Consider the following 15,944-nt stretch of genomic DNA (forward strand, 5'->3'; position numbering starts at 1 on the left):
CCTGGTGGCTCAGTGGTTGAGCGCTGGGCTGCGAAGCTGTCCGCAGCCTCTGCAGCGCCGGTTCGATCCCTGGCTGCCAGCGAGGGTCCCACATGGCGCAACAGACTTCTCCTGCCACGCCCACTACTCCCCTCAGCAGTGTATTTCTGGCTCTGGTGAATTCTCACCCTCCCGCGCTTCTGACTGTGCCCAGTGCTTGTATAAATAAATAAATAAACCTTTTAAAAAAAAGCTTTAAAAAAATAATTGTTATCATATTGCACATGCATATAGAGTTTTAAATCTGGCTTGCCTCAATAATGTTAATTAAAATACAATGAAATTGGGGGGCGGAGCAACATGGCGGCGAGGAGACGCTGCGAGTAAGATCTCCCATTAAAAAAAGTGAATAGGGAGGAAAAGCGGCAGGTCCCAGTGAGAACTGGGACACGGAAGATAAACGGGTGACGCCAGCAAACTACCCGAAGAAGAAAGTGGCCATAAAAGAGGACTAGAAGGGAGGGAAGCGCAGAACCCTGCTCCCTCCCCCGCCCCCAGAGGCGGCACTCTCCGACCCGCAGAGAGGAGGAAACAACAAACCAAAACGGCCCACAAGAACAAACGACGCAGCAAGCGGGACTGTGAGCGGAAAGGAACTATTGCAGCCACCACACACCGTGAACGGGAGCTGAGGCGAACCCTGCAGGATTCGCCGCGGCGGTGAGCGAACGGCTCCGGGCGCCATTAGAGAAGAACAAAGACCCCGGGAGACGCGCACACAGCCCAGGCTGCCGGTAAGCTGGCGCGGGAACGCGGAGTGCTCGGCGCGCTTGAAAAGCAAGTGCAGACCTGGATCGCGGCTGCCCAGGTCCCCGCGCCTGCGACCTAGGCTTGCAGGGAGACGACCTAGGCTTGCGGGGAGACGCGCGGAGGTCCTCACTGAGGTGAAGGTCCCTCCCTGAGTGAGCAGAAACCAGGCGCCCAGGCACGGGAGCGGTGCAAAAGGCGCCATTCCCGCGCCAATGAACTGGGCTACAGCCCGCGTCCTGGAACTGAGGGCTTTGAACTGAGACCCGGGGCACGAAAATTCGGGGCGTGGTTTCTCCACGACGGTGGGGCACAAGGCAGACACAGCACCCCAAAGCTGTTGAGGTGTACCCTACCATTCCCGCTCTGTTCTCTGTCCCACGGGGTGGGGGGAGGCGAAAAACAGCCCCCCAAGGACAATAGGAGAGATCTCTGGCGCCACCTAGCGACCAGGAAAAAAAAAGTCACTAACACCCTATAAAACAGGACATTTCTTAAGACTGCTTGAAAAGGGCAGAAGGTTTCTGGAGGACCCAGTGGCCAGCCAGGAAGTTATTCCACGCCAGGCCCCTTCCGACCAGCAGTCTGAGCCCACAGAGGGAGCAGGCACCCACGTCCGGGGCAGACCGGGTGCGCAGAAGAGTGTGCCTGAAACCGGAGGCGCAGGGACTGCATCCCGCTTCACCATTTGAGAACAGGGACATTTCTTCAGTAAAAACTGCCTAAAACCAGCAGAAAGCTCCCCCAGAAGACAGAGATGGCTCCTGGAAGAGCCAGAGGGGAGCGGAGAAGTTCACCCAAGATGTCAGTCAGTCCGAGCAACACAGTGTCCCAACGCATACGACAAATTAGAAAACAGACAGTAGGGAGTAGAAGAACCACACGCAACCTAAAAACTCCTCAGGAAAGAAGCACACCACAAAAAGAAAACCACTCCCAGATTGCAACGACAGCAACTTGGAAGAACTTCTGAGCCTTCCAGAAAGAGAATTTAAAATTGCCATGATTAAAAAAGTGATAGATCAGAAGAAGGAAATTGAGTCCCTAAAGAGGGAAGTAAGAGAAATGCAGGAGATCAAAGAATTAATGGAGGAACTAAAGAACTCTGGGAAAAGCAATGAAAGCAGAATAGATGAAATGGAAGAACGAATAAGTAATCTTGAAGACACAGAAATAAAAAGAACCAAAACAGAAAAGGAAAGAGAAGTACGAAGGAAAAAGAATGAAGAAAGACTTCGGGAACTATCTGACTCCATGAGGAAAGGAAATATAAGAGTTATAGGAATTCCAGAAGGAGAGGAGAGAGATGTAGGAACAGAGAAAATATTCATGGATATAATTGAAGAGAACTTCCCAAATGAGAAGAAGGAGCTGAAAATTGATATACAAGAAGCAAGAAGAACACCAAACTTCCACGACGAAAGGAAAAACACAGCAAGACACATAATAGTAAAGCTCCCAAGAATCCAGGACAAGGAAAAAATAATGAAGCTGACAAGAGGGAAGAAACAGATAACATTCAAAGGAAAACCAATCAGGCTGACATCAGACTTCTCTGAAGAAACACTACGGGCAAGGAGAGAGTGGAGGGACATAGTCAACAGACTCCAAGAAAACAGATGCCAACCAAGAATACTCTATCCCGCAAAGCTCTCTTTCCTCCATGAAGAAAGAATATGGACCTTCCCAGACAAAGAGAAACTCCGGAATTTCATTGCGACTAAACCCCCACTCCAAAAAATACTACAAGGAATCCTAAAGCCAGAACCTCAGAGGGACGAATAACAACGAAAGAAGACCAAAAAAAAAAAAAGTTATTAAAAGAATAAATAAATAAAATCAAAGGAAAGACAAACATAATGGCAAATACAGATGCTAACATATCAATATTAACTCTAAATGTAAATGGACTAAACTCTTCAATAAAAAGACACAGAGTTGCAGCCTGGATTAAGAAACAAAACCCAACCTTTTGCTGTCTCCAGGAAACACATTTAGCTACAAAAGATAAAAATAGGCTCAAAGTCAAAGGATGGAAAACAATCCTACAAGCAAATGGGCCAAAAAAGAAAGCAGGAACAGCTATACTTATATCAGATAAAACAGACTTCAAACTCAAAAATAAAAAGAGACCCCAATGGTCACTACATTATGATTAAGGGGACAATACTTCAAGAAGAAATAACACTCATTAACATATACTCACCAAACGAAAGAGCACCAAAATATATCAGACAACTGTTGTCCTCTCTGAAAACAGACATCAGAGAAAACACATATGTAGTGGGAGACTTCAACACACCACTATCAACAATGGATAGATCAACAAGACAAAAAATAAGTAAAGAAACTAAAGCTCTAAATAAGGACCTAGAGCATTTGGGCTTAACAGACATCTATAGAACACTAAACCCAAAAAAAACGGAGTACACATTTTTCTCAAGCGCACACGGATCATTCTCCAGGATCGATCACATACTGGGGCACAAGACAAACATCAACAGATACACCAAGATTGAAATCATACCAACCATCTTTTCTGACCACGAAGGCATCAAACTAGAAATAAATCATAAAAAGAAGGCAAGGAACTATCCTACCTCATGGAGATTAAAAGCCACACTACTGGAAGACCACTGGACTAACGAGGAGATCAAAGAAGAAATTAAAAAATTCTTTGAATTGAATGACAAGGAGGACACCAATATCCTAAATGTATGGGATGCAGCAAAAGCAGTAATAAGAGGAAAATATATAGCAATAGAAGCTCACATCAAAAAACAAGAAAGAACTCAAAGAAACAACCTAATCTCGAAGCTCAAAGATCTAGAAAAAGAACAACAAAAAAACCCCAGAACCAGTAGAAGAAAAGAAATAATAAAACCAAAGCAGAAATAAATGAAATTGAAACTAAAAAAACAATCCAAAAGATCAATGAAACCAAGAGCTGGTTCTTTGAAAAAATAAATAAAATAGACAAACCCCTAGCCAGGCTCACAAAGGAAAAAAGGGAGAAAGCACAAATACACAGAATCATAAATGAAAGAGGAGAAATCACAACGGACACAGCAGAAATCAAAAGAATAATCAGTAACTACTATGAACAGTTATATGGAAACAAGTTCAACAATCTAGAGGAGATGGACAAATTCCTACAACTCTACAATCACCCAAAGCTAGATAAAGAAGAAATAGAACACCTAAACAGACCAATTACAAGCAGCGAAATTGAAATGGTAATCAAAAACCTCCCCAAAAACAAAAGCCCAGGACCTGATGGATTTACAAATGAATTCTACCAAACATTCAGAGACGAATTAGTGCCTATCCTTCACAAACTCTTCCAAAAAATTGAGAAGGAAGGGACAATACCAAACACGTTCTATGAAGCCAATATTACACTAATACCAAAACCGAATAAGGACAACACAAAAAAGGAAAACTATAGGCCAATCTCCCTAATGAACACTGATGCAAAAATCCTCAATAAATTTTAGCTATCAGAATCCAACAATGTATCCATAAGATAATTCACCACGACCAAGTTGGATTCATTCCAGGGGCACAAGGATGGTTTAACATCCGAAAATCAATCAACGTTATCCAACACATCAACAAAAAGAAATATAAAAACCATATGATAATATCAATAGATGCTGAGAAAGCTTTCGACAAAGTGCAACACCCATTCATGATAAAAGCCCTTGAAATTCTTGGGATACAAGGAACATACCTCAACATCATAAAGGCCATCTATGACAAGCCAACAGCCAGTATCATTCTCAATGGTGAAAAGCTGAAAGCAATTCCATTAAGATCTGGAACAAGACAAGGATGTCCACTCTCACCACTGCTTTTCAATATAATACTGGAAGTCCTAGCCAGAGCAATAAGACAAGAGAAAGACATCCAAGGAATCCAAATAGGAAAAGAAGAAGTCAAACTATCACTATTTGCAGATGATATGATAATATACATAGAGAACCCCAAAATCTCCACAGAAAAACTAATTCAACTCATCAATCAATTCAGTAAAGTGGCAGGATACAAAATCAACACGCAAAAGTCAGTAGCCTTCCTATACACAAACAATAAATCTGAAGAAGAAGAAATCAAAAAAACCACCCCTTTTATTATCGAAACAAAAAAAATCAAATATTTGGGAATAAATCTAACAAAAGAGGTAAAGGACCTATACAAAGAAAACTATAAAACACTGTTAAAAGAAATAGAAGAAGACACAAAGAAATGGAAAGACATCCCCTGCTCATGGATTGGAAGAATAAACATTATTAAAATGGCCATCCTACCAAAAGCAATATACAGATTCAATGCTATTCCAATCAAAATCTCAATGGCATTCTTCAAAGAAATAGAACAATTATTGATGAAATTCATATGGAATCACCAAAAACCCCGAATAGCCAAAGCTCTACTGAAAAAAAAAGAAGGAAATGGAGGCATCACACTCCCAGACTTCAAACTATACTACAAAGCCATAATCATCAAAACTGCATGGTATTGGAACAAGAACAGACATACAGACCAATGGAATCGAATAGAAAATCCAGAAATAAACCCACAGATTTATGATCAACTAATCTTTGACAAAGGAGCAAAGACTATGCATTGGAGCAAAGAAAGTTTGTTCAATAAATGGTGCTGGGAAAACTGGGTCGCTACATGCAAAAGAATGAAGCTTGACCACTACCTCACACCATACACAAAAATCAACTCAAAATGGATTAAAGAACTAGACATAAGACCTGAAACCATAAAATACATAGAAGGAAATATAGGCGAAACACTACGGGATTTGCACATCAAAGACATCTTTACAGACACATCACCCAAAGCAGTGATAGTGAAGAGAAAGATAAACAGCTGGGACTACATCAAATTAAAGAGCTTCTGCACAGCAAAAGAGACAATAACAAAAACAAAGAGAAACCCCACCAACTGGGAGAACATTTTTGCACCCAACACTAATGATAAAGGACTGATCACAAAAATCTGCAAAGAGCTGATGAGACTCAGCAACAACAAAGAAAATAATCCAGTCAAAAAATGGGCAGAAGAGCTAAAAAGAAACTTCTCTGAAGAGGAAATGCAAATGGCCAACAGACATATGAAAAAATGTTCAACATCACTTGTAATCAGGGAAATGCAAATCAAAACTACCATGAGATACCATCTCACACCAGTGAGAATGGCACATATTAAAAAAACTAGCAACAACAAATGTTGGCGAGGATGTGGAGAAAAAGGAACTCTTGTGCACTGTTGGTGGGAGTGCAAACTGGTCCAACCACTATGGAGAGCTGTGTGGAGATTTCTGGACCTACTAAACATAGAGCTTCCATATGATCCAGCAATTCCACTCCTAGGTATTTACCCAAAGGACACAGAAACATCAATTCCAAAGAGCACCTGCACTCCTATGTTTATAGCAGCACTGTTTACAATAGCTAAGCTTTGGAAACAACCCAAATGCCCAAAAATAGATGACTGGATCAAGAAGATGTGGTACATATATACCATGGAATACTACTCAGCATTCAAAAAAGATAAACACATGCAATTTGCAGCAACATGGATGGCACTGGAAGGGATCATGCTCAGCGAAATAAGCCAAAAGAAAAAGAAAAATACCGGATGGTCTCACTCATAGCAGGAATCTAGAAAACTTAAATAAGGGACCAGGAAAATGAATATAAGAAAGTGAAAATCAAAATCAACAAAAAACTATGAACCAGAGACACTTTTTGGGGGGTGGGGGCGGGAGGGGAAGGATTGGGGTCAGAATGGGGCGTTTGCAATTGTATGGGGGAATATAAAAATAAAATTTAATATTTAAAAAAAAAAAAAAAAATACAATGAAATTAAACTATTTTTCTAAGTCAGTTAACTATACTTTAAAAAAAGCATTTTGAATCTACTTTTGTAACTGCCATCAGAATAAAATATTTTGAAAGAAAAAAAAAGAAATTAATATATAATTGTTTGTAACCAAATATTACGGAGAGGATGAAATTGGGCTTTTTATTACTAAAATGATAATGTTCTCTGAAGTGTTGTCAATGCTATCAAACTACTCCATTCTGCCTCTATTAGGGCAATAAGGTTGTTTAGCTCTTATGTCTTCATTTTTTTTTTTTTTTTTAGTGTTTAAGAATGGTTAACAGAAGAATTTATCAGTGGTGATTAGAGCAGTACTTCATACTGCTCCACAATCTGTCACCAGTTTCAGTTTCCTGCCTTGTCCTAGCCATGTTCCCCATGATCAGTACATTATTTATGCCTCTATTAATAGAGCAAATTGCCTTGAATTATGGATATTCATGTACATATAGTCTGCTTTAATGGATTATAAACTCTGTAGCATCCTACACACAGTCCAGGCAGAAAAAATGATGTTGGGCTGGCACGAATTACTTACAGTTTTATAGACTTTCAAATTTTAGGAAATGTCTCTTTTGTGACTTTGTTTTGTTCAGTGGCTAGTTGGGGAGCTTCACTTGGTACATAGTTTTGCATGAGAGGTAGAGTAGCAGTAGAGTTAACTTCCTCAAAATTCGGGGAGTCTTCTCTCTATTAAACTCCGCAAATATTTCCTGACCAAAGATAATGTAGAAGACACTGAATGAGGCACAATGGGAGACACTAATGTACAAATGACTCAGTCTCTGCCTTTGGAAATCTTACCGTTGTCGTGCATATAACTTAATATATGAAATATAAAATGAAACAGAAGACCCATTCTCTCCTGGCTTGTTAAAACACAGATATAAATATATGTGTATATTCGGAGTATTTACCTCTTGGATTCACTACTGGCAGTCCTGGCAAAATCATTGGCAATATTTCTCAGTTCTTTCCTAGGGATTACCATAAATTTGAGAAATAAAATTCATATAATGAATGCTTGGAAGAGGAGTAAAGGCTAAACATTCTTTAGGTTCTTACTCTTGAAGAAACCAGACCAGCCATTCAAATGATAAACTCCATGGCATCCAACAAACAACTGTTTCTGAGTCTTTAGTTCCAGAATGTTTGGGCTTGCTAAACAGGATAACTCTTCTGCCATTAACCACTGACAGACTGGAACATACCATGGGTGGACTGTCTTGATTTTTCTAATCCTCCAGGTTTAAGTTTTTATAGTTTAGCATTGTTTCTTAAACAAGAGTCTATATGCTCAGATAGTCTCTAATAGTTATTTAAACCATGTTCTGTGAACCATGACTGAAATTGTATTACATCTTTTTTTTTAAAAAAAAAAAAAAAGATTTATTTATGTATACAAGAGCTGGGGTGCAGGGCAGGGTGCAGAGGTGAGAGGATTCACCAGAGACAGAGTGGGGAGCAGAACAGGTAGATTGACTGAAACACACTGCTGAGGGGAACAATGTAGGTGAGACAGGAGAGGTCTGCTGAGCCACATGGATCATTTCCCTGGCTGGCTGGGAATCAAACTTGTGCTGCAGTAGCTGTGGCTTACTTCATAATGCTGACACTTAACCCCTTGTGCCAGAGGGAAGCCCTTCAATCTTTTTTTTTTTTAAATAATAAATTTTATTTTTATATTCCCCCATACAATTGCAAAAGCCCCATTCTGACCCCAATCCTTCCCTTCCCGCCCCCCACCCCCCCAAAAAGCCCTTCAATCTTGATAGAAACTCTGAGTCTCATGGTTGCTCTGCATACAATCTATTTTACAGAAACACAGGTAATTGAAACTGCAAGGGATTTTCTGGAAATTTTAGGGGTAGGAGTAGGAGGAGTGCATTGTAGTGGTCGTGAGGTTATGGGGATAGTAAGGTGTAATGATAGTCATAGTGTCATGGGTAAATGGTTTCTCCTTCAGCTTCCTATGACAAAGCCCTAACTCCTGTTACCTCAGAATGTGACTGTATTTGGAGATAAGGCCTTTAATGATGCCATTAAAAAATCTTATGGTTGGTCTAAATCCAATCTGATTCATCTCCTTACAAGAAGAGGAAATTTGAATACACAGAAAGACACTAGAGTTGTACACACAAAAGAAAAGTATATGTGTGCTGGCTGATTTTATTTGTCAACTTGGCTAGACTATGGGGTGCCAGATATTTGGTGAAAATTATTATCGATCTTTCTGTAAGGGTGTTTTTGGATGAGATTTATATTTATATCTTTTAGTAGAGAAGATTATCCTTCATAATGTGGGTGGGTCTCATATATAATCAGTTGAAAGCTTGATTAGAGGCTGATTAGAGGACAAAATGGTGATGTCCTCTAAGCCAGAAGGAATTCTGCCTGCGGACTGGTTTCAGATTTTATCTGCAATATCCTATCTTCCAATTTCACCAGCACAGTGCCTTTGGTTTCAAATTTCAACCATTCCCTCTATTTTCAACTTGATGGTCTTCCCTATTAGATTTTGGACTTGCCAACACTCTACATTTTCTTGAGACAATTCTTAAAAATAATTATCTTTCTACTATGCATATATATATCCTTTTGGTTCTGTTTCTCTGGAGAGTCCTGACTAATGCACCTTGTGACACATGGAGAGGAGGGGACATCTGAGGAGAGATGTTTCATGAAAAACCAAACCTACAGACATCTTCATCTTGAATATCTAGCCTCCAGAACTGTGAGAAAATTAATTTCTGCTATTAAAGTAATTCTCATGTTTTGTTGTGATAGCTTTGTCAAACTAATGCACCTAATGTGGTTGTAGGGAGTAACTCAAGGGTCCCACGAGCTAATAGAAATAATAACATAAAGACCCTAGTAATAGTGTCATAAGATAGTAGTAACAGAAGTATAGCAAGACGTTAGTGGAATTGTAGCAATGTATTAGTGTGGAATAAGGTAATAACAGTGTATTATGAGAGCACTATTACAGTGAACTATGATTATAATACATAAGGTACTATAGTACGGTAGTAGTAAGATGGTCATAAGATAGTAGAGATATAATGCAGTAGGCAGTATGGAAGTGGAATAGGTCATAGAAATGTAGTTCATGAGTCAGGTAGTAATGAAGACAGACATGGTGGAGGTGCAGTGAGGCCTCAACAGTGCTGGGAGTAAGGGTTTAAGGGAGTGGGAGCAGGGACAATAGTTATACTGACTCTGAGCTGGGTCCTCACTAAATGCTGTTGGAGACTTCTTGTATTTAATCCTCATGGTAATAGTACCTTCCTCATTGGAGGATACTTGGAAGAAGGCAGTTTTCTTTTCACTCCTCTTATACCTATGAAGAAATTTAAGTTCATGGATGTGAACTTTAGTCAACTTGTTTCAAAATATGCTGGTAGCATATTTTTTAATCTCAGGATACTTACATGTGTCCAATCCCTTAACAGTGTACATATCTACTTTAAGATGGTATTTCAATCTATAAAATGATCACATTCCCTTTTCCTGACAGCAAAATAAGAACTTCACATGTGAAAATACAAGTTATTTCCACTTGATTCATAACATCACATCTGACCAAAACAGAGAAGACTTTGCCAACTTTCTGTAAAGTAGAAGCAATTACTATTCATTTATATGGAAACATTTTTTGAATGTTACCAGACTCAAAAAATAACCAATAAAATCATAGTAAATAACACATAAAACCCAAAAATCATAGTTACGTGTGGTAAAAGTAGGAGTGATATGATACATCCAGGGCCTGTCTGGGGAAGGAACTTGGGGCACAACTTTTGTTTGGGGGTACACAAAGCTTCTATTACAGTTGCTGCCAAGCAAATACAGAAGACTTTTCACCTTTATTGTAAAATGACAATCCTTTTTGGATTTTCTTTGGTTCACAAAAAATGGGTACTAATGCAGATATTTTGTAAAGGTGATGTGGTGCAATGCAAACTTTTCAAAAACAGGGGATATCTGTACATATGGTTGACTCTCCAGGTAGAAAAAATTGGGACAAATGGTCCAGTAATATCTGTTGCACCTGCTATGCTTACTGTTCTGGCTGCTGTTGTTGGAAAGTTGACAAAGTCTTCTCTGTTTTGGTCAGATGTGATGTTATGAATCAGGCTTAGTCTCTGCTTTCAGGTTTTTGTTATCTTGCCATGTAGACTGTCTTGGATGAGAACACCTGCCTATCCCTTCCTGCTTGATTCAGACAGATTAGTTCTTAGTTTACTCCACCCTACACACTGTATTTGTACCAGCATGTGTGTGTATCCTAAATCATGTACAGAAACCTTAATTACAAATATTAAACAGTTCATCCCCTGTGAGCCTGTTGCTGTCATTAGCCTGCTGTGTTCAACTGACTCCTTATTGTAGCCTCACATGACAGAACAGAGAGGAAACAAGCTACTTCATGACTGATAAGGGCACTAATTCCATTCATGAGGCCTCCACCCTGGTGACCTCATTTAGTCCTGATTACCTCCCAATGACCCCACCTCCTATAAGCTCCTATAACCATCATTGGGGTAAGGATGTCAACATATGAATTTTGGTAGTATACAAGCATAGTAAATATGAAATAAACTTGAGTTCATGAGCCCAAGAGGAATGCCAATTTCCCTACCTCTCTCTCTATATTGCTGTCTCTCTAGTGTCAATCATCAAAGTGATTAATAACATTTATTTTAAAATTGAGCTCTGACATTGCATAGTAGTTTTTAAAAATTATGTAATTGAGCCTCCATCATTACTGATAGTTACTTAATTTGTTATTATCTCCTTCTGAAGTTACTGTATTTTCTTTCCTTGCAACTTATAAATAAAGAATTAGCATCAGATATACATCTAATGTATTGAGCAACATGCTGGCCTAAGTAAATGAAAGGATGAATGAACAGAAAGCCTCTAGGAATATATTTTGATAAATACACAGGGACTGCTATTCTCCTCTTAGGTTATGAAGAGAACCTAAGTGACAGATTGATATATTTCCTGCTTGTAACTTTCAGAGAAAAATATCATGGAAAGAATCTACATGAAATAAATCAAGCAGTGCACTGTTCCCCACTGTAATTCTACAGTGACATTCCTCCCCCCTATACTTTTTTTGTAACTTGTCTACCCACATCTAAGTACAGAAAAGGCTACATGTAGTCAAAATTGTTCTGTTGCCCAGAAACAATGTAGGATACTGTTTTTCTGAACACTGCAATAAGAAAATGTTAATGGGGTCCACTCTGTTCAAGTTATTGTTCTCGGTATAGGAGGGTAAATATAAGTCTCATTAAAATTTTCTTCATCTGAATTGCTAAGATAGATCCAAGCTTGTTTTATGTTCACATGCATATAGCAACATCTTAGAAAGTCATATTTCTCAAGGGTAGATTATGAGTAGAACTTTACTCATGGTTTGCAAACACTTCTCATCAATTCTGCATGTCATTTAGATAGCCAAAGGTGGCCTTGTGGACACTGTGTGTAGCAATGAACTTGGATGGAGACAAGGTAGGTTGTGGAGGTCTTGGCAAAGGGCCTTGGGATATGGGCAAATCCAGGACTATAGCAAAAAGCCCAAGAGACAGCTAAGATTTAAGCGGTGCCTCCCACATGCCCAACAAAGCTGTGTGCACTTGTGAGTGTATCAGAAAGGGATGGGAACTTGGTCTTGGTTACAGGAAGAATGAAAGGGTGGAGAAGTAAATCTTCAATTGAGGAAATGCTGTGTGAAGAACTTCCCCTGACCTCTCCTTGCTGCAGTACTTTTGCCAAACCCCTCTCAAAATCCTCTCTGAACTTACTTAAAATGATATTGAGTAAGCCACATTGCTAGTTAATCAAATAGCTAAACATTCATAAACTTTGTTCTCTTCCCTGAGTGCTTATTGATTACACACCCAGCAGTTGTCTTGCTGGTGCACTTTGTGTCTTGGCTTGTACAATTACTCTGAGTTTTGAGTTATAGGCAGTTGACCTTGATACCATGCAGAGTCAAAAATTAAACCTGCTTAAATTTCTCGATTCCTTCCCTTTCTTTTCCTCCCACATTGCTTTATTCCTTTCTGCAGCTCCTCAAAAGAAATGTGAATAAATTATGTTCATGTACAATTTAAAGAGCTCACTATTTAAATGTTGAGATATGCAACCACTTACAGTGAATTAACCATCCCAATGCCATTGATGCCCCTTGGTCTGGATATGGGGAGAACTGGACTTTCTTTTTGATTCATTGATAACTATTTTCCAATTTTTTATTTTAATGTAGTAAAGGGGAAATCATTGTCCTGGACAAGCGAAGAATGGGTTTCCTCTGATTTCTTGAAAAAAGAAAATAAGTTATCTCTTAATAGCTTTTTTCAAAGTTTTTTTTCATAGTAAAACCTTAACTATTTTTAGAGCCATGATCTGCTCATTTTTTTGTCTCTTCTATTCAGTCACAATTATGCCTTTATCAGCGAATCTGTTAGAAGCCTTTTATAATTCCTGTCCACCCCCACAACTTACTTATTATGTCCACAAAACAGTCTATACTAATCCCCATCATAAACTGAACATCTTCGATTAAAGCAATTTTGTTGAGGGAGGTACTATGTGCCCTGTCCCCACTTAATGAAGTGAAATCTGAGCTACCAGATGAAGCTATATAACATGGAAGGCAAGAGGCTCAGGGAAAAAAGAAAGAAAGAGAGTTCTTATTTCTGTGGCTTTCCTTGCACCTGGTACTGCTGGAAAGGAGACATAGAAGGAGACACATGTAGAGGCACTTGGAAGAGACACAGGGTGAGAATCACATGAGGAGGCTGACAATGGCAGGCCTTATCTTAATTTGTACTTTGATTTTTCTCTTTTCATGCCAGACTTGCTGGCTCATGCCCCTTTCCTGTGGGATCCCCACCAGAAAGTGCCTTAGACTTGTAGTGAGCTTTTGGGCCTCAGTGGCCCTGCTTTGGTCCAACTCTATTTGACTAGGCATTTACCCATAAGGGAATGGGTAAATTTGGATGCTATATTATGAAACTATTATCTTTTCTTCTCTCTCTATGCACAATGACCATACTAAGGTTCTTTCACACTACAAGTCTCCTTTGCCTTTGTGTTCACTGTTGGCTGGATCCTTTTGAAGTGTGTAAGTCTGAGGTTCCTGGGGTGTCCTGTCCTGCACTAACATTTTGTTTACTAATATATAAGGTATCCTATTTACTTATGAATATCAGCAATTCTCATATCAAGAATATCTCCAGTTCATGAAGCATCACCAGAAGAGACTGACATTTTTATGAGCTTGACCCCAAAGAGACTGAACTTCCTGTTAAGTGTATTGACACGTTGATTGTGGTTCTGATTAAAAGCAAGAGAAGTATAAATATTGCAATAAAAAAATTGCTTTGCCTAAAATTGTCACAAAAGTAATAAATTTAAAGGAACTCCCCCCCCCAGCTATCATTAAAGGTAGAGGTTAGTGAATAAATAGCTTCTACTTTATCCACCTTCTTTGCTTTATCACACACCTATATAGTTATATATGTAAATGATATATTTTAATTATTTTTCCCCTATTATTATAATATGAAAGGTGCTCTTATGGTAGCTTAATTTGCTTGGATTGTGGTAACAAAGCCCCACAGACTGGAGGTTTAAATAACACAAATGAATTCTCTATAGTTCTGGAGGATCAAAGTCCAAAATCAAAGTGTTGGTTAGGTTGGTCCTAACAGAACTGTGAGGGAGGATCTGTTCTTTTTTTTTTTTTTTAATAGAGGCATGTTTTATTTATTTATTTGTTTGTTTTGTTTTGTTTATACATGTACTGGGTACAGTCAGAAGCGCGGGAGGGTGAGAGAATCACCAGAGCCAGAGCAGGGAGCAGAGCGGGCAGAAGGACCTAAGTACGCTGCTGGGGGGAGCAGCGGGCGGCAGGAGAGGTCTGCGCGCCATATGGGACCCTCCTCCAGTGGCTGGGAAGCAGCCAGGGATCGAACCGGTGCCACAGAGGCCGCGGGCAGGTTCGCAACCCAGCGCTCAACCGCTGCACCACCGGGGAGGCCAGGGAGGATATGTTCTAAGTCTCTGCTCTTGGTTTGTAAGTAACCATATTCACCTCATGGTTTGTCACAAAGTTTTCACTCCATGTGTATCTCTCTACCCAAATTTCCCCTTTCAAGAAGGATACCAGTCGTATTGGATTAGGGGGCCATACTAATGACTTCATATTTGATTACCTCTATAAATTCTTGTTTCCAAATAAGACCACATTCTGAAATACTGGAGGTTACCATTTCAACATATTCATTTTGAAGGAACATAATTAAGCCCATATTAGGTAGTGATTCAATTTACTTATTTTCTTCATAACAAACTGCACATTGAAGTAAAGTCGTCATGAAACTAGAGAAATGGATGTTTTCACAAGAAATCATGGACTTGGAAACAAGTGAAAGAAATAGTGAAAATTAAAATGATTTTCCTTTGGGGAAGTGTTGAGTGTGTGTTTGCAAAAGAGCAACATTATATTACATAGGGATGTTTCAGAAGAAAGTATAGTGTGAGGACAGCAAAACAGAGATGGACCCTGTAAGTTATGTCAGGTGGCCACCTAGCAGCATTAACTCAATTCCAGGTGACATCTTCACTTTCATTGAGACTCCACCTCTCCCCCAACCCTAGGTTATGTGGTTGGTGTTGCATGGCTTTCCTGACCCTAAACTGAAGTGTGAGCATATGACTAAAGGTAAGCCAATTGAGTCCTCTTTCTCAGGTTTCTGAATATCAAATGAAGTGGTGAATACAAAGTAGCAGCAATGATTGATGTCCATTTACTCATTACAGCAGCACCTTATAAAGAAAAGCAAGCAATTTCAGTGTTCTGGGCTCCGTCCTGGTTCTGGATTTGGTTCTCTAGTCTCCCTGTAGATTTTGTGTTTTGCCTGATATCTTCTTACATATCCCTTTTGCTTAATCAGGAGTGATTTTTGATGCTTTTGATTGAAAACTACTAATTAGTATAAAGTTTTTTGAGAGATGATACTTGGTATTTCAGGATTTATAGATATTGCGCTAATATTTGTACATATTTATGGATCTTAAGATAAAAAGAAGTAATAACTATATTCACTAAATCAGCCATTTTAATATTTCTTTTCAAAATGAGAACAAATATACACATATACATATGAATATACCTGTTATATGTACATATTGTAATTATAAAATATAACACACAGTGTAATACATAAAACATATAG

At 39.2% G+C, this 15,944-nt stretch overlaps 1 protein-coding gene across 6 annotated transcripts in view; it reads left to right on the forward strand.

Annotated features, from left to right (window-relative positions):
• TMC1 (transmembrane channel like 1) overlaps positions 1-15,944 on the forward strand; it is a 300,988-nt gene that overhangs the window by 57,164 nt on the left and 227,880 nt on the right. Inside the window, exons 4-5 of one of the 6 annotated variants that reach the window (XM_054689504.1) lie at positions 9,306-9,421; positions 15,367-15,430. The exons of 2 other annotated variants lie outside the window; for them this stretch is intronic. In XM_054689504.1, the coding sequence (XP_054545479.1) occupies positions 9,317-9,421; positions 15,367-15,430 (169 nt within the window). In that variant the 5' untranslated portion in view covers positions 9,306-9,316. Of the gene's footprint in view, positions 1-9,305; positions 9,422-15,366; positions 15,431-15,944 lie in introns of those variants that run through there. 3 more of the 6 variants (XM_054689505.1, XM_054689506.1, XM_054689508.1) reach the window with 3 other exon arrangements.

Source organism: Talpa occidentalis, unplaced genomic scaffold (assembly GCF_014898055.3).
Source record: "Talpa occidentalis isolate TD23 unplaced genomic scaffold, MPIMG_talOcc4v2.1 talOcc4.7, whole genome shotgun sequence".
NCBI classification, from domain to species: Eukaryota; Metazoa; Chordata; class Mammalia; order Eulipotyphla; family Talpidae; genus Talpa; species Talpa occidentalis.